Source organism: Mangifera indica, chromosome 13, assembly GCF_011075055.1.
Source record: "Mangifera indica cultivar Alphonso chromosome 13, CATAS_Mindica_2.1, whole genome shotgun sequence".
In the NCBI taxonomy this organism is placed as follows: Eukaryota; Viridiplantae; Streptophyta; class Magnoliopsida; order Sapindales; family Anacardiaceae; genus Mangifera; species Mangifera indica.
The window spans coordinates 9,148,268-9,170,975 of record NC_058149.1 but is presented as its reverse complement, the minus strand read 5'-3'; the positions used below and the strand labels follow the sequence as shown (position 1 = coordinate 9,170,975).

Sequence of the window (22,708 nt, the reverse complement as noted above, 5' to 3'; positions counted from 1 at the left end):
AAATTATACACATAGCATTACTCTCATGTTGGCTGTTCCTTTGAGAGGGGATGGGATGTTTCCATTTTTTATTGTTTTACAACTAGAGATTTAAGGTCCAGAAAATCTAGTGGTTTCCGGGTATGGGGATTCTTGTTAAGTTTATATCGTGTCAATATAAGCATGGTCGCGGAGTAACTATGAAATTCCATACTTTCTCCCCAAAAGAGTTAGAACAAACAATCCGGAAGAATGAGTCAGACTCTCTACGGTGCTTGGAATTTTTCTGATTTTGGAGGCGAAATAAATTTAAACGGGAATATTCCAAATTTGACGTTGTCCTTTTAAAGGGAAGATTAGTGATTTTGCCGTTTGTCAAACAGTATCCTTATGGAGTAAGTTTTATAGTTTCCATCAAATAATTTCGAACGTTATGAAATGCGATCTTGTTGTATTATGTACTACAATTTGTTTCATTTATTTTTAATTTTAATTTTATAATTATATACCAAATGGTATTTAAAGTTCTATCATTATTTTCATTACTTGTGGGATAAAAATCCCATCTTTAATTAAGTTAACAGTGAAATGGCATTCAAGAAATATCATAGTTGGGTATATGAATGTACCCTCACCTTATAGCGCAAGGTGAGTAAATATAGAAGGCTTTTGTTGAATTATAGACAGCAGAAAATAAAAGAAAAACCACAATAGGAGATGAAGAAATTACAAATAGTGTTTTGTGCGCAAATAATATATACAATTTTATGCATAAACAACGATATGTCAATATATGATTAGGTAGTTTAACATTATAGATAAAACAGTATTTAATCACATAGTGACATATTATTGTTTATGTGTAAAATTATATATATTATTTATACATATAGTTTTATTAAAAAACCATAAGTCTAGGCTTGTTAGTTTTCTACGCCAACAAATTTGATATAATTAAAGGGTTATTAAAAATAATAAAACTATGTGCACAAATAATATCTACAATTTTATACATAAATAATAACATATCCACATATAATTGAGTGTTATTTTATTTCTAATTTAAAACTATTTAATCACATTGTGATATATTATTATTTGTGTATATAACACTGCTCTATTAAAAAATTAATATTTACAAGGGAGGTATAAAAATGATCAATTCTTTAAAGATAACATTTATGATCAAATAACTAATTTAAACATAAATTTGTCTGTATCTCTAATTTTACAATAAGAACCGTATGTTATTTTTTTTAAATCCAAAAGTTTATATCCAAAATTTTACACAAAAAAATACAAATTTAATTATCAAAATGGTTAAATCCAAGTGAGAAATTTAAATATCTACATGTTTTTTCATTTTAATTTGATGATTAATATATTGTAAGAAATATAGGCAAAATAACAAGATTTTGATATGGTGAAAAAATTTTTAGAAAGTTTAGTGTACACTAAACTTTCTAGCATGAAACACCAAACTTTCATTTGAGAGTGTAAGTACAAGGCTTAAAATCATGGGAGTTCAAGATATTTTCAGTTGCACTTAAAAATTACAAGTCAACAAACTCATTCAATTGAATGAAAAATATCCAAAATAATAAAAATGAGTTCAATTTTTTAGATACATGCATTATTTAAAAAAATTTACCCATAATTTGAAATGTATATGTTCAAAAATCATAAAATAAAATAATTTCAATTTTCCCTCTAAAGTGAAAATGATCAAAAAAACTCCCTTTAATGGAAAACATCAAAAAGACCCCATAATATCAATTTGTCCCCACCACTACCACACAAGAAATCTTTGAAAAACAGTATTTTGCCCCCAATCACACGAATTCATGTGACAATTTCTTTGAAAAATTCGCACTTTACCCCCATCACACGTTAAAATGTGGTCAACTATTTGGAAATTCACACTTTGCCCCCCAATCACACGCATTCGTGTGGTCCAAAAAGTTTGAAAAATGATCAATACCTCTCCCCCTCCAACAAATCTCACCACACAAATTCGGGTGGCGTACGTCAAATTTGCAAGGTGAAATTTGAGCTCCCAAACTACATTTTTTGAATCTCATTTCATCAACAATCAAATCGAAACATATTCTAACATAAAACCCCTAAAAAAATTCATTCAAAACACTAATGAATCAAGTCATTTCAACAAATGTTTAAATTTGAAACCCTAAGCCTAAAAACACCAAAAATTACATTCAATTGTCTAAATCTTTACACTAAAATGTATAAAACATGACAATAATTGATTTACTAACCCTTTCAGTCATTTTGGTTGTCAAAAGTCACGAAAATCGCTGGTGGAAGTTGGCCAAGTTGTGGATTACGAATGCATGTGGTTGGGAAATGGGATTTGCATGTTTTATTTTTATTTTTTTCAAATTTCACTTTACTTTACTAAAAGGGCAATTTAGTCATTACATACTAATTAGGTATATTGGTTAATTGTTGATAAAATTGGGTAAATTTACTTTGGACACCTGATTTTTTGGTGTTTAATTTAATTTTCCTTATCTTATTTTGGTTTGGATAATCTTATATTATTCCATTAAACAATATATTATTATTAGCATTAACTTATTTTATGAAAAACTTTAATAAATTTATATTATCTAGTGACGTGACTGTAATAAAAAGCGCAATCTATGTGTACACACTTTTGAGTATATAATTGGGTATATAAATGATGCATTATTATATTATTAGATATTACTTTATTTTTAATTCAAAATAATATCATAACATATCATTTATATATTTAATCATGTAATCAAATGTGTATACACATCATTTTATTAGTAATAAAAATAGTAATTTAATTACCATTTTAAGAGGGTGTTTATTTAGAGTAATTTTTTATTACTTTGGTAATTTATATTTTATTATTAATATTACTTTGTTTAGTTTGAAAGGGTATAAAAAATTTTGATAATATTCTATTTCTAAGGGTGATGTGTCAGATAATATAAAAAGTAATTTAATTACTATATTTAACTTAAGTATTAAAAAATTATAAAGATAATATTAATTTTGATATATTTTATCTTTACTTATTAATTTTTAGAATAAAAATACTATCTTTTCAAATTAAAATAACAAATAATATGAAGAATATTAAAACAATTGATAATAAGATAACAATTTAAAATATAATTTTATTAATTAATTTCATAAATTAACAACATAAAAAATATTACATTATTAACATGAAAGAAAATACATAAAAACAGATATTTCACATCAGACATGTTATTTTAATCAAATATAATATTAATTTATTCCAAATAATTTTTTAAAAAATATTTAAGTAAAATAATATCTTAATATTTTTTATGATTATAAATTAAATATAATAATTATTTATACATATTAAATTTGTCAAATATATTAATAATTTATACTCATTAAAAATAATATAAGGTAATTTGAAATATTTTTAATAATTTTATCTTATTAAAATTTTAAAAAAATCCATTGTTTTTAATTAAAAATAACATAGAGAATATTTTATAAAAAATATATTTACAATAAAATGATAATTTGAATAAATTAATGTAATCAATTAATTCATAATTTGACATCATAAAAAATACCGATATATTATTGACATGAAAAATATTTCAAATAATACACAATATAAATAATTTAAAAAAGATATATTAGTATAATCAAATACATTACTAATTTATATATATTAATCTTTGAGAAGTATTTAAGTAAAAAGAATATATCAATATTTTTTTTAATATTAACAACCAAATATAATAATTATTTATATATATCATGTTGAAAAAACCTAACCAATTCTATAAATCAAAATATTGTAAATGTGTACCTAGATTTGAAGAATTTGTCTATTTGGATTATTCGTTGAATGATCCCGTAGTATTTGAAGGGTCAAACGACTATTTCTCACCCAAACTATGCTGAATTCTCAAAGTTCCCCCCATTAACTATGAAAATATCGTTTACCCACCCATGAGCAGTTAAAATTAACGGTAGTAAGGGTAAAATCGTTATTTTATATTTAATATTAAAAATAAACTTAAATATGATTTCATTCCCCCCCCCCTAAATTTTAAAACTAACTTTTTTCCCTTAAACTAAGTTTGAAAAGATCGCATTCCGCCCCTAGGGTTTAGTTTCGAAACTCCTTCAGTTTCTCCGACGCCATCGTCGGCCGTCTCTCCCTCCCGATGGTTTCTCTTCCACCACCGGCCCCTTCTCAACTCCATCTCAACCCATCCGACGTCTGGGAAGAGAAATCGTTTTCCCAGATGAAGACGAGATGACTCATCATCCTCTAGGAAGATGAGTCGTCTTCATCTAGGAAGACGATCGTCTTCCCAGACGATAAAGATAAGATCGATCGATCTCGTCTTCGTCTTCTAGAAATGTGATCTTTTCAAACTTAGCTTAGAGAAAAAATATTAGTTTTTAAACTTTTAAGGGGAAAAATGAAATTAAATTTTCAGGGGTTAGGGTTTCGTTAAATTTAACTGGTCATGGGTGGGTAAAAGATATTTCCATAATTAATGGGGAGAACTTTAAGATTTCAGTATAGTTTGGGTGGGAAATAGTCTTTTGGCCTATTTGAAGCAATCTAAAGTTATTTATTTCCACAACATAATTTGCCCTTTGTGCCGTGTCAATCTAACTCTAGAGTTCTATGTGATTTTTTGCACAAAGGGAGGGGAATAAAAACTTATGTTATTCTATTTTGCAACAACTAATGAAAGCAGTAGTTTCTGGACATGTAACTATGAATCCACCTCCTCAACTCCCATTAACTCTCCATTGACAGTTAATTACAAATAAGTTAGATCAATCTATTATGAGTGTATCTAAACCTAAAATATCAATTTTATCAAGGCCTTCCCACTCAAAGTATCCACTTTTGCTAAATTTCCACCTTTTAAATTTGAAAATCTCATTACCCACCCATGACCAATTAATTTTAAGGGTAAAATCATCATTTTATATGTAATATTAAAAATAAACTTAAGTTTTATTTCTTTTTCCCCCCTAAACCCTAAAAACTAAGTATTTTCCTCTAGACCAAGTTTTAAAAAATGATATTTTTCCCCCTAGGGTTTAGTTTTCAAACTTCAATGCCATCTCTGATGGCCTCTCCCTCCTGAAGCTTTCTCTCCCTCCAATGATATCTCTCCTCTCACTTGGATGTTCAATCAACATTGAATGAAGCTAGGGAGATGAAGAGCTTTGTTAGAAAGACGAAGACAGAGATCTCATCTTTGTCTGGAAAAATGATCGTCTGGAAAAATGAAACTTTTCGTTTTCTCTTCTTCATTTGACACTGCTTAGACGTCGAAGTGAGAGGAAAAAGATCATTAGAGGGAGAGAAAGAGTTGAAAGGAGGAGGCCACTGACAATGGTGCGGAGTTTGAAAATTAAACCTTTGGGGAAGAAATATTATTTTTTAAAACTTAGCATAAGGGAAAAATGGTTATTTTTTAGAGTTTAGGCGGAAAAAGGAAATAAAATTTTATAAATTTAAGGTTCCGTTAACTTTAACCACTTATGGATGAGAATTTTTCAAGTTAAAGAGTGAAAACTTGAAAAAAAAAAAATGATACTTTGAATGAGAATAAGTCCTTTGATTTTTTATCAAATATGATAATAATTTATATACAATAATAGTTTAAATAATCAATTTTAGTGATAATATTTAATTTTTATAATAAAATATATCAAGAGTTAGGAAATTAAAGACAGAGGAAAGGAAAGCTTAAAAATGCATTCAAGGTAGGCAATATTGATTGTATACAAGACAAATTGACGGCATGATCACTTATGATTCCTCCACTTTTGAAGACATATTGGAAGAAAAAATTAGGATTTGGTGCACCACACAACACGTGAACATGAGTTTGTCCCCTGTTGCCTTTATCCATAAGATGTTAAATCTTCTCTTATTATAAGTGCTGGTGGGTAGCACCAAGCACGCGTCCCCCCTAAATCATTCACAATCCACATCACCCTTCACCAATCCAAACATTCCAAGACAAATATACCCTAATTTGAACTCAAGTCAAAGATCATGAATTTAATGTTAAATTATAATCATCTAGTCAAATTATATATTAAAAATTAAAATTTTTATATTGTATATTATATCATATCATATCATATCATATCATATATTTTTTTAAAAAATAAAATTTTGATTGAGGCATCATTTATTTTGAAAATATCATAAATATCTATGAAAATTTAATTTTTTTTTTATACACCTTATTATATCTTTATTTTCTTTAAAAAAATAATATCAATCTATACTGATAATAAGTATTGTATCGTATAATATATCCATTACATTATATCATTTTTTATTTATATCGCATTGTATCTTATGATAAGATATATATTGTGTATAATTACTATGTCACAAACAATTTTTTTAAAATCGGATTGAATCAATTAGTTTGAATAGTTAAATCGTGAACCAGTCTATAATCTGGTCCAGTTTCATAATCCGATCCGATCTATATGTAAATATTGATTTATTTAAAATTCGATCAAACTCAATAAACACATTGAATAAAAAAAAACTGTTTAAAACCAATAATTTGTAATTGTTTTTTTAATCTATATAATAGAGTATCAATTATTTAATTAACATATTTGAAATTATGTTTTATATTTAAAAAAAAATGATAAATGTTTGATATTATTTAAGAAATATATATTAATTTGATAATAGATTAAATCAATTAATTGTCTGATTAAATTGATTATTAAACTATAAATTAATAAGATAACTAATTTAATTATCAATTCAATTTAAAAAACACGTATCACATCAATAAGAAGTAAAAGAAGTTGACCTTTTGCAAGAAAAGTTTTGACTAGGTATGTTATTGACCTAAAGCGACCTATTGAAGAAAAAAAAGGGAAAAGAGTAGAGCACAAAGGATTTGATAGCGATTTTAAGCCGCCCCGTACAATGAACAAAGACCAAAACGGCATTGCTTCATTTTAATAAAATTAGTCTCCCCCACCCCCATTTCACATGAGCAATGTTCCAACGTAAAGCGCACTTGCTTTTCGTGCTCTTCTCCCCATCATCTAAACATCACTTTTTCACAAAAATTTGTTCAATAATTTAGAAAAATAATATATTAAAATCCTTTTTATATATATAAAATTCTAAATTATTGAAAAGAATATTTTCTTGGCAGGAAATCAAATGCAATGAGTAGAAAGTGCAAAGAGAAGGAGTGGGGTGTCCACAAAACATAGGGGTATTAGTGGAGTCAGCCCACGCTCAAAAATTTGAAGTCCCACTTCCCTAATTGCCTAGTGGGTGGGATTACCTCTTTTTGAAGCCCCTCAATGGGATAAAATTATTAATATTTATTTTAGATACTGGGTATACAATTATATACATATTTATATATGTTATTATATGATTAATGATTTTAAATTAAAGATAAAATAATATTCAATCATATAAGAACAAGTAAAAATATATACATATTTGTCTACTTAAAATTAGTATGTATAATATTGCTCAGAAAATTATAAGTAATATTAAGTGTATCTATTTTAAATATATAAATAGATACACACTTAACTGTGTTATCAGGTGATTGAGTATTACTTTATTTTTAATTTAAAATCATTTAATCATATAATAACGCACATAAGTATACACATATTTGTGTATTTAAAATAGGGAAACAGAGTTTTATTATAAAATTATACTTATAAATAAATTATACAAATTTATCTATACAAATTAAAACGATATTTTTGTGATTAAGTGATATGTTTATTATTATTATTTTTACTTTAAAATTACCAAATCAAAGACTATTATCTCAATTTATATAGATATATTTGTACAATATAATTTATTTATACATATAATATTATTATTATAAATTTCAAATCTTTATAGTGTAATATCTTTGAGTAAAAATTATATACACAAATAATAATATATTATCATATAATTTAGTGTTATTTTATCTTTTATTTAAAATTATAAAATTATATAATAATATATTATTATTTATTTATAATTATTGGTTTATCTTTATATAATCAATATTATTTTATTTTTTATTTAAAATTATATAATTTCATAATAATAATATATTATTAATTATATATATAAAACATATCTTCGCCACCTATATATTGCCACTAGAATATCCACGTCACTTCACTCATGACGCCCCCATGCGCATGCTCAGTCAAATGTACTAAAACAACATCTCATCTCATGGACATTTCAATCCACCTGTGAGAACACCCCACCATAAAGTGAAGGGGAATGAGCACGTGTCATGATTTTACGAAAATTGTGTGATACTGTCTGTGACAAAATCATTGCACGTGTCGACAGGCGTATGTATGATATCCACTTTTTACATAGTTACTATCACTATAAAAGGAAGCCAAGTATGTTTGACGTTGGCAGTGCAGGTTTCTGAAAAAATCAAAGGAAATTTGAAGTTTGAAATTAAGAATGGGTAGTGAGGCGGTGGAGTTTTTGTATGAAAATGGTTTCTCGAAGGTTTGCAGCGAGACAGTAAATCAGAAGAAGAATGGGAAGCAGCATCAAGATTGTTGCTGGTTTGAAGAAGAGATAGACGATAATCTCAAATGGTCATTTGCTTTGAACAGGTTTGTAACTGTAAACAACCTTTCTTCATCCTCAGATCCTTCAAAAATTTAAATATTCTTAATATCATTGTAAGCAACAGGTTAAAGTTACTAGAGAAGACATTTCAATCAAGTTTTCTCATGAGTTTTAAGAATTTCAGCTTGATTTGGTTACTCTGTTTGGTTTATTTTCTAAATACAGAACGTGAAGCTAAATTGTTCTCTTCTTGTCCTAACAGAGTGCTGCATAAAGGCACAAGTAAATACCAGGATATTGCTCTTTTGGATACAAAACGTTTTGGAAAGGTAATCACCTTTTTCCTTTTTCTTTTCATATAAGAACACGATTATATTTATAAATGAAAATGTGAAATACTAAATAATTGTTTTCCAGTAATCTTACAAATACAACCTAATTATTCAATTTATATACTCTTTTATTTATTGGCATTATGCCTTTTCACATTACTTAAAATATGGTAATATATATATATATATATATATATATATATATATATATATATATATATATTTGGTATATAAATATATACACACTTATACATAAAATCACGTAGTTGGGTGTCACTTTATTTTAAATTCAAAATCACTCAATTAATTAATGACATATATAAGTGTGTACACATTTTTATATCTAAAATAAGTACATATAATTTGATTAATATATGCACTTGTAAACAGTTGCCTACCTGAAATAAAATTTGGGGGGTTAAGGTGATTAAAAGGAAAATATCAGCGTTAATATATATATATATATACACACATATATATACACGGAGTAATATTATATATATATATATATATATATCTATTTTAAATATATAAATATATACATATTTATATGTGTAATCACATAATCAGGTATTACTCTATTTTAAATTCAAAACCACTCAATCAATTGATGACACATATAAATGTATATATATTTATATATTTAAAATAAATACACATAATTTAATTAATATATGCGATTGTAAACAGTTGCCGACCTGAAATAAAATTAGGGGGTTAAGGTTGATTAAAAGAAAAATATAAGCGTCACATAATAAAATATAAAAGGGATCAACTATTTGTAAGGATACGTACCCTTATTTGTATTAAAAACAAAATCCTCCCATAATTGTGTTACAATTTCTAATAAAATTACGTATATATAATTTAAGTATATAAATAATATATTATAATATAATTAAATAATTTTAAATTAAAGATAAAATAATATTTAATTATATAATGATAAATTATTTATATATTTAAATTATATATTAAAAATATGTATAAAGGACATTGCTATCAAATTGTGTACCCCCAATTAGTCTAATCCCTTTGTATAGAATACTTTCCTCTAATAATTTATGGGTTTGATTGAATAAAGGTGCTTGTAATTGATGGGAAGATGCAGAGTGCTGAATCGGATGAATTTATTTATCATGAGTGTTTGATTCATCCCTCTTTCTTATGTCACCCAAGGTATGTATATATTTTATCCATGCGGATTATCTTGTCAATCAATAATAATTATTAATGCATGGTGATCTTATTCTTACCAGACTATCAGATGATCCTTCTTTGTATGAGTCATGTGCTAGTTACAATTAGTTGAGTGTTGTCATATTGATAAAGATGATAACAAATTAATTACTTGGTTTATTATTTGAAGCAATATTTTTGTGATATTCTAGATTTTTTTCTCCAAATTTATAACAATGCTAATTGTAATTTACTGTGATTATTAAGTTCAGTCCAAAAACTGTATTCATAATGGGAGGAGGGGAAGGGTCTGCTGCCAGGGAAGCTCTCAAGCACAAGTCAATTGAAAAAGTTGTCATGTGTGATATTGACCAGGTATTTCTTTAGATTTATTCTTTTGCAATTTTAGTCCTTCTGTTTGTGCTTCTTTCATGTGTAATATCTTCATCTTACTGCAGGAAGTGGTTGATTTCTGCCGAAGATACCTCACAGTAAACCAAGAGGCGTTTTGTAACAAGAAGCTTGATCTAGTTGTTAATGATGCCAAGTAAGCTTTTTTTTTTCCTTTTTAAAACCATGTCACATAAACGTGCAATTGAAATAATAGTATACAGAATCGAAAGCTGCTTTTGGGGTATCATATACCATATATGATAATGAAATATCACATGTCCATTTTTTAAAACTCTGTAGGGCTGAATTGGAGAAGAGAAATGAGAAATTTGACATCATAGTGGGGGATCTAGCTGACCCTGTAGAAGGAGGGCCTTGCTATCAGCTCTACACAAAATCCTTCTACGAGCGAATTCTGAAGCCTAAGCTTAAGGACAGTGGCATCTTTGTTACCCAGGTAAGACCTTTATCGTTCCTCTTAGTTGATTTGTCTACCTTCCAGGGAAAATTTTTTAAATCTAGACATTATTAAATCTTTGTTATATAGGCTGGACCAGCAGGCATTTTCAGCCACAAGGAAGTCTTTTCATCTATTTACAATACGATTAAACAGGTCTTCAAGCGTAAGTATACTTTTCAGTAAACAAAATTATTCTATTTATTGTTTTCAAATCAACATCACACTAACCTCAAGGATTAGTTTGAGTACTAAAGCGAAAAAACCTCCTTGTGGATTGATTAATTTAAACCGAATAGTGTTACAATAAAGTGAAATCCTTAATTATTTGGTCCAATGGTTGTTAGTTTACTTATTGTGACTTGGGGTTTACCTGTCTGACAAAGTTGGGCAAGGTTTCCTAGTCATTAAAACAAAAAAAATCAACATCACACCTTTTATTTACATTCTTTTATGCATTTCAGATGTGCTGGCATACACAGCTCATGTTCCCTCTTTTGCAGATACCTGGGGATGGGTTATGGTATGTCATTGATGCAAGTATATGCTTATTAGTGCATTGTTAGTTTACATTTTGTTTGTGCTAACACATACTTTTTTATTTAGGCGTCTGACCAACCATTCTCTGTCAAAGCTGAGGAAATCGACTGGAGGATTGAAGACAGGATTAATGGTGAATTACTCTACCTGAATGGCGCTTCATTCCTCTCCTCTGCCACAATGAATAAGGCTGTTTCTTTATCGTAAGTTCGGATCTTTCAGACCTATAATCATGCCATATTTTGCAGAAACATTGTAAAACATCCTAAAAATGTACGAATATAATGTTATGAGTAACCGAGTTATTGCTTTTTCAGGTTGTTGAATGAAACTCATGTCTACACGGAGGAAGATGCAAGATTTATTCATGGATATGGTGTGGCTTATAACCGCAATTGAGGTCTTGGACCTCAATTTGGTGGGGGGAATTGCTGTAGAGAAATATGAAATAGAACCTATATTAAGCTTCTCTAGGAAATCAATCAAATATATTGTTAGAAGCATTTGTGGTTAGATATTGGCTCCATTGGGGTGTTTATATCAGTCAATAAAATAAACTAATCTTATGACAGTTCTATTATCTAAGTGATAAATCATGTGGCAATCCTCCATTCTTTCTTTTTTTTTTTTTTTTTTTTTCTGGTATTGGTTCTTTTTCTGATGTTTCATCAATTATTGATTTATTTGTTCTTCTCGGTTGTAATGGATAGCGTGTGGAAACTTTCATTCTGAAGCTTTCCTTGTACATATTTCTGCTAAAACAATCCAATCAAAGATTTTATATATATGCATATGTAGTGAAAAGGTCTTGCAAATTACAAACATGAACAAATGCAAAACAACAATAATGCAGCGAAGAGAAGAAGGGAATTTAATCAGAAATTTCGGATACTCAGCTTCGCTTAACAGGATCAAAGTTTGAGACCCCAATAATGGCTCCAACAATTACACCAAGCACGACTCCACTGGCGGTGATGCTGAGCAAGAAGTTCTTGTAAGAAGGGGAGACAACAGGTCCAGCTGCCGCAGCCCCCTGAGGTATTACCATTGAAGCTGTTAAAGCAGCTGCTGTGAGTCCTGTCACTGCCTTTTCTTTTAAAGTTGCCTGCACTTTAAGTCTGGCTCTTGACTTGGAGTTGGCAAAGAAAACAGGCTTTAATGGTCTTCCCGGTAATGGCTTGATGAAGGATTGAGAATTTGGGTGGTGAACCCCTATGTGGTTGCAGAAGTTAGTAGTTTAGTGTTGGTTTTTCGGGGTGCCAAAAACCAACAAGGGCAGAAGAAAAAACAAAATATTTTCGGAAATCTGTAAAGCCTTGGGCGGATCCTATTTTAGGAAGAAAGATTCATAAAAGATACATAGAATATTCAAACAAAATTTAAGAACTATATACTTGCATTAGACGGCATGGCAAGAATATCGCAATCCAACCAATAGGAGGGAGGACCCTCGATATTGAAAAACTGCTAGAAATTCACGGTATATAAAATAGGTATTTGAGTGTGTAAAATTGGATATCAATAAAACTAAAGAAAAGACCTTGGAAGATATTTAGTCAAACTCGTATACGAAATTAAAATTATCCAATCATGGGTATATAATCTCGACCTTGTCCAATTAGGTTAAATTCTAGTCTAATTGATATATAATTTCAACATTATCCAATTAGGATAAATCCTAATCCAATGAATATTGCAATCATTTTAAACTTTTAGTTTTATCCAAATACCCCATGATTATTACAGTTTAAGTTAAAACATGATTATCATATTTAATTTAAATAAGAGTTTGATTCAAAACATAATTTCCCATGTGTTTGAGTTCAAACCAAACTTGAGTCCTCTAAACCTTCAACCTAAAATTTGAACCAAATATGACTCAAATAATCCAATGTCTCTAGAGTACTCTCAACTTATATTGTGTGTAACTCATATGTTCTCTATTGAATTATTAATTTCCAAATTTCGATCAAATATAGACACAAACCAAAATTGATCTTTAGCAAAACATCATGACCACTATGTCAACAAGATGTCAACAAACAACTCTAAGTCTTATCAATTATATGGTTACATACAATATTATCTCTTCGACAACTAACATCTCTTGAGATTGAGACATATATATAGTGTTTATCTTAAGAACTCGGTATAAATCAATATCCATTAACAATTGAATAATTTAGATTGGGCACTACCCCGGTCCCACTGTGGCACATATTTAATTGGTTGTTGATGTTTATCATTATACTCATTAGAAATATTTTTTCTTGTGCTTAGGAATGATAAATTTTTTATTGATCCAGTATAACCTTCATAAAGATCACAGTATAATCAATCACCACCTTTATAGGTATTTCATGTACAACAACATATTGAATAATATCAAATTATATCAATCTTTGTACAAGATGATTCGGTGAACTCAAATCAAAGGATCACATGTACCCATAAGTTAGATGATGTATTTCATTAATAAAAGAGCAAACCATGTATATAAAAATCCTTAGATTAAGTATATCTAGTGAACACGTCTACAATATATACTCATGTGTTATATTAAACTGTTAACAAACAATTTTGACATGTGAGAGCTATTGCCACCTTTCGATAGATTCACTCAATACTATGATAATCACATTATCATAATCCTTGGTCAATGTAATCTCGGAATTATAGACATTTTTAGAATGATCCTCTAATATATATATAAGATTCCAACGATCAATCATTTGATTTTTTCATCACGGTTTTATCATTTTAAGGACATATTGATTATACAAATATAAAGTAAACATATACTATATGAATAATCAATAAAATGTCTTTGTTTTAATAATGAATAAACTAATTATAAATTACAATAGATCCAACAGGCTCTGGGGCACTATCTTAACACTTAGACATTGAATCGGATACCATATTGTAAGTCGAATCTCTCTCTTGTTGGAGCAGAGTGGGAAAAAATAGGTAATAACTAAGTGAGTTTATTGATGAATTGTTGAACAGAGATGGGTAAGAGGTGAAAAATGGAGAAAAATATATTCACACTTGGGTTTGGAGGATAAGTCTATCCTCCTAGACTCATTCATGTATAAAAAATGCCTTTAAGACTATACTAGAATAACAGTAATAGACCATTGGAGGGTCATGGAAATAACTATATTAAGTTTCTTCCTACTTATGCAACTACAAGTCACTGATAACAAACATCTAAGATAAAATCAAAACCAGGAGAAAAAGGAATAACAAATAACAAGTAGTTCACTTGTATATTAAAGGCCAAAAGACTTTTTCCTACCCAAGGTTTGGTAAATTTCCAAATTCCCACTTACTAAGTTTCATAAACCTAAATACTCATTTGTTATCCAAATTCTGTTAAAATTTCATATTCGAATTAAAAGTAAAACTATCATTTTACCAATAATATTAAAAAACAAATAATTTTATCTCATTCCCCTCCTAGGTTTTGAAAATTGATGATTTCACGAGCTCAAGCCTAGACACGAATATGAAATAATGAGTTTAAGCCTGAATACAAGCTTGGGAGTACAAATGAAAATAAGTTCGAGTCCGAACCTGAACAAGTGCCTTGCTCGGCTCGCATTGCTGGCAAGTCGAGCATAGCTCGATTTTGTTAATAAATAAACTCTAAAACAATGTTGTACAACCAAGCCTGACATGCAAGTTCAAAGCCGATCAAAGCAAACCCGTGCTAAATGCAAGTCGATTACAAACACAAATTATGAAATGAGCCAAAAGCCCATGCCTCAATTCATCGAAAACGAGCTAGACTGTGTTCAAACTCAGCTCAACTAATATCCAACCCTATGAGTAAATATTTGGGTTTTTCAAATTTAGTACGTGAGATTTGAGCATTAACCAAATCTTAGGTGGGAATAACTTTTTCGGCCGATATTAAACTAGCCCTTAATTCATGGTGAAGCTGGGTTTTGGAGCCTAAACAGTCAATATCAAGCCTTCGACTCGGATTCCTGGCCCTTTATCAGGCACTTCGCCGATGTAAGCACTGGCAATCTTTCTATATTCAGAACATATTTATCAAAATTAGCGGAATTTATTTTTAAAAAAAATGATTACGTTTACCATGTATGTCCGTCAATTCCACCTTCCACCTGAATGTACATCAAGATAAAATGGCAACTATTCCAGATATGTATGACAAACACTTTAATTCAAAGGCTCCTTTCATGGTTTCAGTTTAGCTTTCTTAGGTTATTTATATCTTGATGAATTTCACTACTTCCTCATGCGTCACTATTGGTGAAACCTCCTTAATTGCTACAACACTAACCATTTATAACATTATTATCGATAAATTATGCCGAGATTGTAGGACAAAAACAAAATCCAACACAAACTATTACACATAAGCAGTAGAAACTTATCGGTCCTCAATTTTCAGTGACGGTGAAACACACAGCTCTAGCACCTTCATCGTGAAGAACTCACTCACCATTGTGAAAATGTAGGGAAGAAAATACGCAACAGATTCGCTATGATCTAGCATGTTCCCCTCACCATCTATACACGCTGTAATAATCCAAACTTCACATTAGTTTACAACAAGTGGCAAACTATGGTTCAACATAACATCAGTTAACAGTAGGGTACAAGGTGAGTGACATCTTGTATTCTTGTCACCAAGTCCAAATCAGAATTTTGTGGAACATTAAATTATGTGAATTATGATTTCAGTATGCCAGATGATCAAATCTTATGGCTAAGGATAAGGATAAACCTAAGTTTATTCCCTAATGCATTATAAAAATATCAATCAGCAATCTATTTTATTCTCATGCCAATGAGTCATACATCTTATGCACATTAATACAAGGGCAAACAAATCAACGCATACTTGCTTTAATCAAATGCTTACTTGGGCTATGGGAGACAATTATCCAATGGTTGCAGTAGTTGATTCTTTCCCAATTTGGCAAAGATGAACTTGTTGGGGAAGTAGATTGTACTTTATGTTTAGTTCTTCAAAAATTCTCTTTAGTTCAATGACCAGTTCACTTCTTCTTTTGTTCTTCTCTCCAAAGTCCTGGAAGTTCATTGTGTGAGTACAATAGAGACCCATCTTTATATTATTGACATTTTCAATTTCTTTCACCAATATACTGTGGTTAGGATGCCAATGATGGGGATTTTTCTCCAGATAACTGACAAAACAAGACCAGAAAGTGTCAAATTTAGGGAGGAAAGAAAAAGTTTCTATCTTTGACCCCGAAGAAGTTGTATCAAGATGAAAGCCATATAGGACAATGGTCTAGTTTGTAATGAAATGATAAAAAAAGGGATATCATCAACTCACTCCGTTATTTTTTCTTTCAGCAACCCAATCTTCTCCACTGGTGTCATAAATTCGATGGAAAATTCAACGGAATCACCCATATCCGGACTTCTGTAGTAATTAGTGATGGGCTTTGTAGACAAAACTGAATTTGGATAGTAAATTTTTTCATTGTTAAGCTTCAAGAACACTGTCGTTAAGATGTTCATTTCTTCAACCAGCAACTGTCAAGAAACCATGAATATTAACCCGATGTGGATGAACATTATCATCATAATAAATTAAGATACTTTTAAGAAGATACCTGGACTCCATCAACAACACAACGGTCACCAACATCAAAAGGATGCATCACAAATACAAATATGAGAGCTTCAAATATAGTCTTGCAAGTGTTCCCAAACATAAACGCAGCTACCACAAGTTGTGATGAGAAGAAGACGAGCACTTTCGTTGTGGCAATTTCCGTTAAGAGGAGCCAAATGATAAAAGTCAAAATAACCAGGATCCCTATAACAAGCTTGTTCAATTGCTTCACAGCAGTTTTAGTGTCATTTAAGGCATGTGCTAGTGCTTTTCGACCATTGTAAACCTTTACCTGAACAAAATAGGAAAAGATGGGGAAAAGAAAAGAAATTAAGTTACAAAAAGAATCTCTAACTAACCAAATAGTAGAAGTTCCCTTTCTTAATAACATACATAACACCAAAATGGCCACTTCAAGCATCTACTATACTTGTTCACACCCATTGTGTTAACAAATTGTGCAGAAAAAACTTGAAGCACTAGAAAAGTTACAATTATCTTAGCTCTGGAGTTTCAAAGCAAGATGGAAGAAGAAGAAAAAGGTTCCACATCTTAGCGTGTTAACCATTCCTCTTTTCCTTAAGTACTAATCAAAAGTTCACTAGAGCACCTACACAACCTCAAAATGTGTGAGTTCCACAGCTTCATAATTTCAACTGATTAATTATACCAACAGCACTTGGCTATTTACACGGAGCTATCAGAACTGGAAGCATTTAAAAAAGAGTAGATCCTCATAAACTAAAAGTTAAAGGTATCAATATCCTGCCATATGTTTCAGTTAAGATCATGTGGATTAGCGAAGATTGAGATTAATTACTAACCTCCTTTAAAACCCAGCTGATTTCTGATCAAAATATGGCAAAAGACAATACATTAACCCCAAACAAAACATAAATAATCTTACCACCCAATCTGTGAGAGCTTTCTTATCAATCTGGCCTTTCTCAGATCCTTCAATTAGTGGGAATACGAGATCCACCTCCTCCCTAATCATAAATCTTGAGAGGTCTTGCTCATCAATGTACCTATACATAAAGTGAAAATGGTCAGGAGAAAATGACAGATAAGGGAAAAAAAAACATCGAGACAGTGGAAGCATAAAAAAGGAAGAATATCTCACTTGGAACCAGGCTGAGCAACATTCTTAAATATTTGGAATGCAGCTGCTGTCGCTTCCATCTCATTGGTTATTTCCTTATCTGCTTGTTCGCCTCCTATGTCCTCTACAGTTTCATCTAATGTATTGGAGATTGTGGTAAGCCTTGAATTCATGATTGCATCAACCAATACCTTCATGGTCCAAGCTGTAACCTTCTCTTGCTTTATTTTATGAAACTTACCCATATCAATAATCTTTTTGTCCTTTGCTTCTTTACATTTCTTTTTACTACAGAAACTCAGTTGACCAGTGCTTGCTGATTTCCCAACCGTCTGAGCCTCCTCGATAAGTGGAGTACCCGAAAGAGTCTGAAGTACATACTGATAGAAGACTGATTCTTGAATTCTATCAAAGAATCTATTGACATGGAAATTGGAAGCTAAAATTTTTAGCAACAAAGTTTTCAACAGCCACAGAAATGCCCCAATGAGAATAGTAATAAGAGTCATGGTTATATAATCCAGAACCTTTGTAGCAAACTTTGTGCGCTTAACCCCACTCTTAAACAAAACCCAAGTAAGAAGAACCAATGCTAGCCATATAAAAACCTGAACACTCTTTTTCAAACCATGAACAAAATAAAGCACCTTCTTCTTTAGCAAAAAGTTCTTCTCAATCAAGAATACAACAAAATGCATAATCCAATTAGTCACCAACATGCCAGAAAATATGACCAACACAAGCACACACCATTTCCAAACCTCCAACTCCCAAATCATAGAGTTTTCCAATTTGTCCACAGTCAAGCTAGCAACTAAACACACCACAATGCACAAAAAAGCAACCCACTCAATCAACACTTTAGTTTTAACTTTCTTGCGTTTTTGCTTACTCAATTCAACTTTCTTGTAAATCTCCTCGTTCTCATCCTCCCATGCTCCCCCTGGAGATGTCAGTACTGGTGTTCTTGGGGTAATAGGATTTGTCACAATACTTGAAATATACTTATTATTAGGTGATCCTCTAGTAAGATAATTCCTACAAGGTGAATTAACACCAACTTGTTCTTGAGAGGCTAAATTATCATTCTCTTCCAACATACTGGCATCAACCTTATATGGTTGTTCTCCAAATCTTGATTTGGGTTTTGAGTACGCAGACCGTTTTAAAGACCTTCTTTGTCTGAGGATTGCTTCATTGGCGGTTGGGATTTTTGGTGGCTTATCTGGGCTTGGACTAAATCTTGAAATCTCAGGGGAAGGGCAACTTACTGACACTGATTTTGCCACAGTACCAGTAGTAGTCGGTTCTGTCGTTGCTTCTGAAGAATACTCTTTCGCATTTGTGCTGTCCAACTTAGCTTTTGGAGTCTCTTCGCCAGAGATTTTTATCACCACTTCACTTCCATTCAGAGTTTTCTTTTCTGACATGCTCATTTCACCACCTCTAGAAACGTTCTCTTTAGTATCAATCAAAAACCCAAAAAAAATAATTTCAAAACACAAGAAATTCCGGTGTTATTCACTCAAAAATATTACCAGAAAGGACATAAGTTAAGTACTACAAAATCTTCACAGAAGCACCACCTTTATTTTTATTCAAGAGATTTGAACAAAAAGTGAAGCCGATCAGCTCAAAAATGTTTTTTTCTTAGTCATCCTTATCCTTAAAATTAGATTATCTGTTGGTTTAAGTACAGCTAATGACTAAAGCACAAACTTTAGACTCATCAGAGTAGAAGATAAACAAGCAGAGCGTATTTACCTGTGACTTGATCACCGGAAAGTTTCCTCATTCGCAAGCGCAGAGAAAATATAACTAGCAGAGACAGTGATGAACGGTATCTAAGGTCAATAAGCTTGAGTTTCGAAGTTCAAACAAAAAAAAGATGTGTGTAAACCAAAAGCCCAACACAGAGTGCAAAACTGAGAGCGTTAGAACTTTCAAGATAAAAGTTTGGATTTGAATTTCTGTAACATTTGTTAAAAGGGAAATGGGCCATTAAACAGAGATGAAAGGGTTTTCACGTTCTGAGGACTCACCAGCTGAACCTAGAAAGTCTACGAGTCTAATATACGGAAGACGGTGATCAATAAAGTAATATTTCTGCTGGACAAAGGTGGTGATAGGAGGGTAGACATGTAAATTTAAATAATCTCTCTGTTTTTTTTTTTTTTTTTTTTTTTAGAATTTAAAAGTAAATCAACCAATTTACCAACTTAGATAATTAAGTATTACCTTCATGGCTAAAAATTTTCTTTTTATTTGGCCATATTCATGTAAAGCTAGAGGCACTGACCAACAAATTGAAATGTTTTGTGGCCAAAAGACTTATTCCTACCCCAGTTTTAGTATAATGACAAATTTATATATATAAAATTTTAAAAATTTAAATATTAAACTTATCGTTAATTACAATGATAAAATCATCATTAAACAATAATATTAAAAAACTAAAATTTTATCTCATTCTCTCCTTTTAATTTAAAAAACTAATATTTTTCTTTCACTTAAAAATTTAAAAAACTACATTTTCACTCTTACGATTTCATTCCTTCTCTTTTTTCTTTAATGACATTCTTCGGCCAATCTATCATCTATCGATGTTTTCTCTCACAATTTGAATGGAGACACAGCCACGGTTCTCCGACCACGAATGTGATGGATCATCGTGCGTCACCCATATTTGATGTGTGATGAATGCATTCATGGCCAATGAACGGGGTCTTCATTGATTGTTGTTCAAGTCTGAAGCCGAATCAAAGGAAAACATGACAAATTCTCACTATCCAATGTCGATTCGACAAAGGCACTTCGTCTTCAAGCTTCGTTGGCTTTTGTCTAGCATCGTCGACGATAGTAGAGGGAGACACACAGAAGGCCGATTGACTCCTAAACCAATTGGTTGCCACCGTTGTCGAAGTTTACATCAAACCCTAGGGATTTCGAGGGAAAAGTTACTTTTGAAAATTGAGATTATAGTTGAAATGCTAGTTTTCAAAATTAAGGTTTTTTTCTCCTTATTCGGTGACCATCTTTGTTCTGATCATTGATTGGCCTTCTCAGATCTCTTCTTCTCCTGCTAAAGCAAAAATGGACTTGAAAATGATATACTATTATATATAGTATAATTATTATAAAAATTAATTTAATATATCTTAAAGCCCTACGAATATTTGTTAAAAAGAAAAAAACTTAGGTAAATATGTTGTGTACAGATTGATTACACACCCAACCAAATATACTCTTTTATTAAAAATATAAACAGGTTCACTAGGCATGTAATTTTGAGTAGTGTTATGTATACAAATTTATACATAAAAAATGATATGTTATTATATGATTAGATAATTAAAAATTAAAAATAAAACAATACACAATCATATAACGATATATCGTTGTTTGTATATAAAATTATACACAAAGATTGTACATATAATATTATTGTTTAATTTTATGCTTGTTTATGATCATTTAATTATAGCTAATGAAAAAAATTTGCCTATGGGATATACTTGAACATCTTTACAATACAACAAATATTAAATTTAAGGGCAAAATATTTAGAGACAATTTTAATTTTGTCCCAAAATGTTATTTTTAGTGACAAAATTAAAATTTCATTCTAAAATAATTATTTTATGGGACGAAATCTTAATTTCTTCTTTAATAAGCTAAGATTTATTTTTAAAGATTTTCAAGGCCGTTCCAAAATGATAATTTTATGGATAATTTCCATGTCTTCTTCTCATAGAACTCCACTGGAATGATGAATGCTCCTGCATTTTCGTTCTCCATTTCCCATCAGGTGCTTTATGATTTTGCTTATCTCACACATTTTCTCTAGTAGTTTATAAAGTGATTAAATGTGCTAGCAAGTATCCCCTTCTTTAGGGTATGTAGAGACTGAAATACGAGATGAAATGAGATAAAAATGTGAAATTTTTTAACGACTTTGACGATAGAAAGATTGGTAAAATGGTTGATCAGCGGACTAAGCACCCTGCCAACCAATTTATTTTAAAAACTTGGTTGGTCGACTGCTTAGCTGACCGGCCAACCCATTCAGTTGATCCCAAATCTCATAATTTTTTTCTTTTAAAGACAAACTTAACTTTAAAAAGTAGTTATATTTATATAATAAGAAAAAATGTGATCATATATATATATAAGATAAAAAAATAATTATTTTAATCAATATCTCATATATTGGTATTGGTATAAACATTTTAGCTTTTACAAACTTTTATTGATTGATATTTGTAGATTGGTATTGACGTAGATTAATAGTTGTACTTATTTTTATACTCAAATAGTGATGAAAGTGACATATTTTGATATTCCAATTAATGAAGAAAATATAGTGGTTTTTTTAATTAATGGGCGACATTTATGTTTTTTTTTTTTATGAGTCAGTTATATTAGATGTTTTAATGATTATGTTTATAGATTTATAATATTTTGCTACTAATTA

General features: G+C 30.2%; 3 protein-coding genes across 4 annotated transcripts; 1 reads left to right on the top strand and 2 right to left on the bottom strand.

Moving 5' to 3' along the window:
• Positions 1–8,447: 8,447 nt before the first annotated feature.
• LOC123194453 (thermospermine synthase ACAULIS5-like) lies at positions 8,448–12,080 on the top strand. Its single transcript, XM_044607649.1, has 10 exons — positions 8,448–8,652; positions 8,871–8,937; positions 10,025–10,119; positions 10,392–10,494; positions 10,578–10,666; positions 10,813–10,969; positions 11,060–11,135; positions 11,434–11,492; positions 11,576–11,712; positions 11,827–12,080. Exons 1-10 carry the CDS (start codon positions 8,495–8,497, stop codon positions 11,906–11,908), a joined length of 1,023 nt encoding a protein of 340 aa, XP_044463584.1. The 5' UTR covers positions 8,448–8,494; the 3' UTR covers positions 11,909–12,080.
• A 232-nt stretch (positions 12,081–12,312) lies between these two features.
• On the bottom strand, positions 12,313–12,746 carry LOC123194163 (the record flags this gene model as incomplete). Its single annotated transcript, XM_044607323.1, has 1 exon — positions 12,313–12,746. A coding segment is annotated over one exon (345 nt), but the record flags the coding sequence as incomplete, so codon positions are not given.
• A 2,937-nt stretch (positions 12,747–15,683) lies between these two features.
• Positions 15,684–20,307, bottom strand: LOC123193929 (mechanosensitive ion channel protein 10-like). Of its 2 annotated transcripts, none has more exons than XM_044607020.1 (7): positions 19,999–20,307; positions 18,256–19,693; positions 18,040–18,160; positions 17,131–17,424; positions 16,848–17,050; positions 16,410–16,695; positions 15,684–16,063 (listed from the first exon to the last, which is right to left on the bottom strand). In XM_044607020.1, exons 1-6 carry the CDS (start codon positions 20,027–20,029, stop codon positions 16,428–16,430), a joined length of 2,355 nt encoding a protein of 784 aa, XP_044462955.1. In that variant the 5' UTR covers positions 20,030–20,307; the 3' UTR covers positions 15,684–16,063; positions 16,410–16,427. The 2 variants fall into 2 exon arrangements, with proteins under 2 accessions (XP_044462955.1, XP_044462956.1); XM_044607021.1 differs by having other exon boundaries at positions 18,256–19,678.
• Between the last annotated feature and the right edge of the window lie 2,401 nt (positions 20,308–22,708).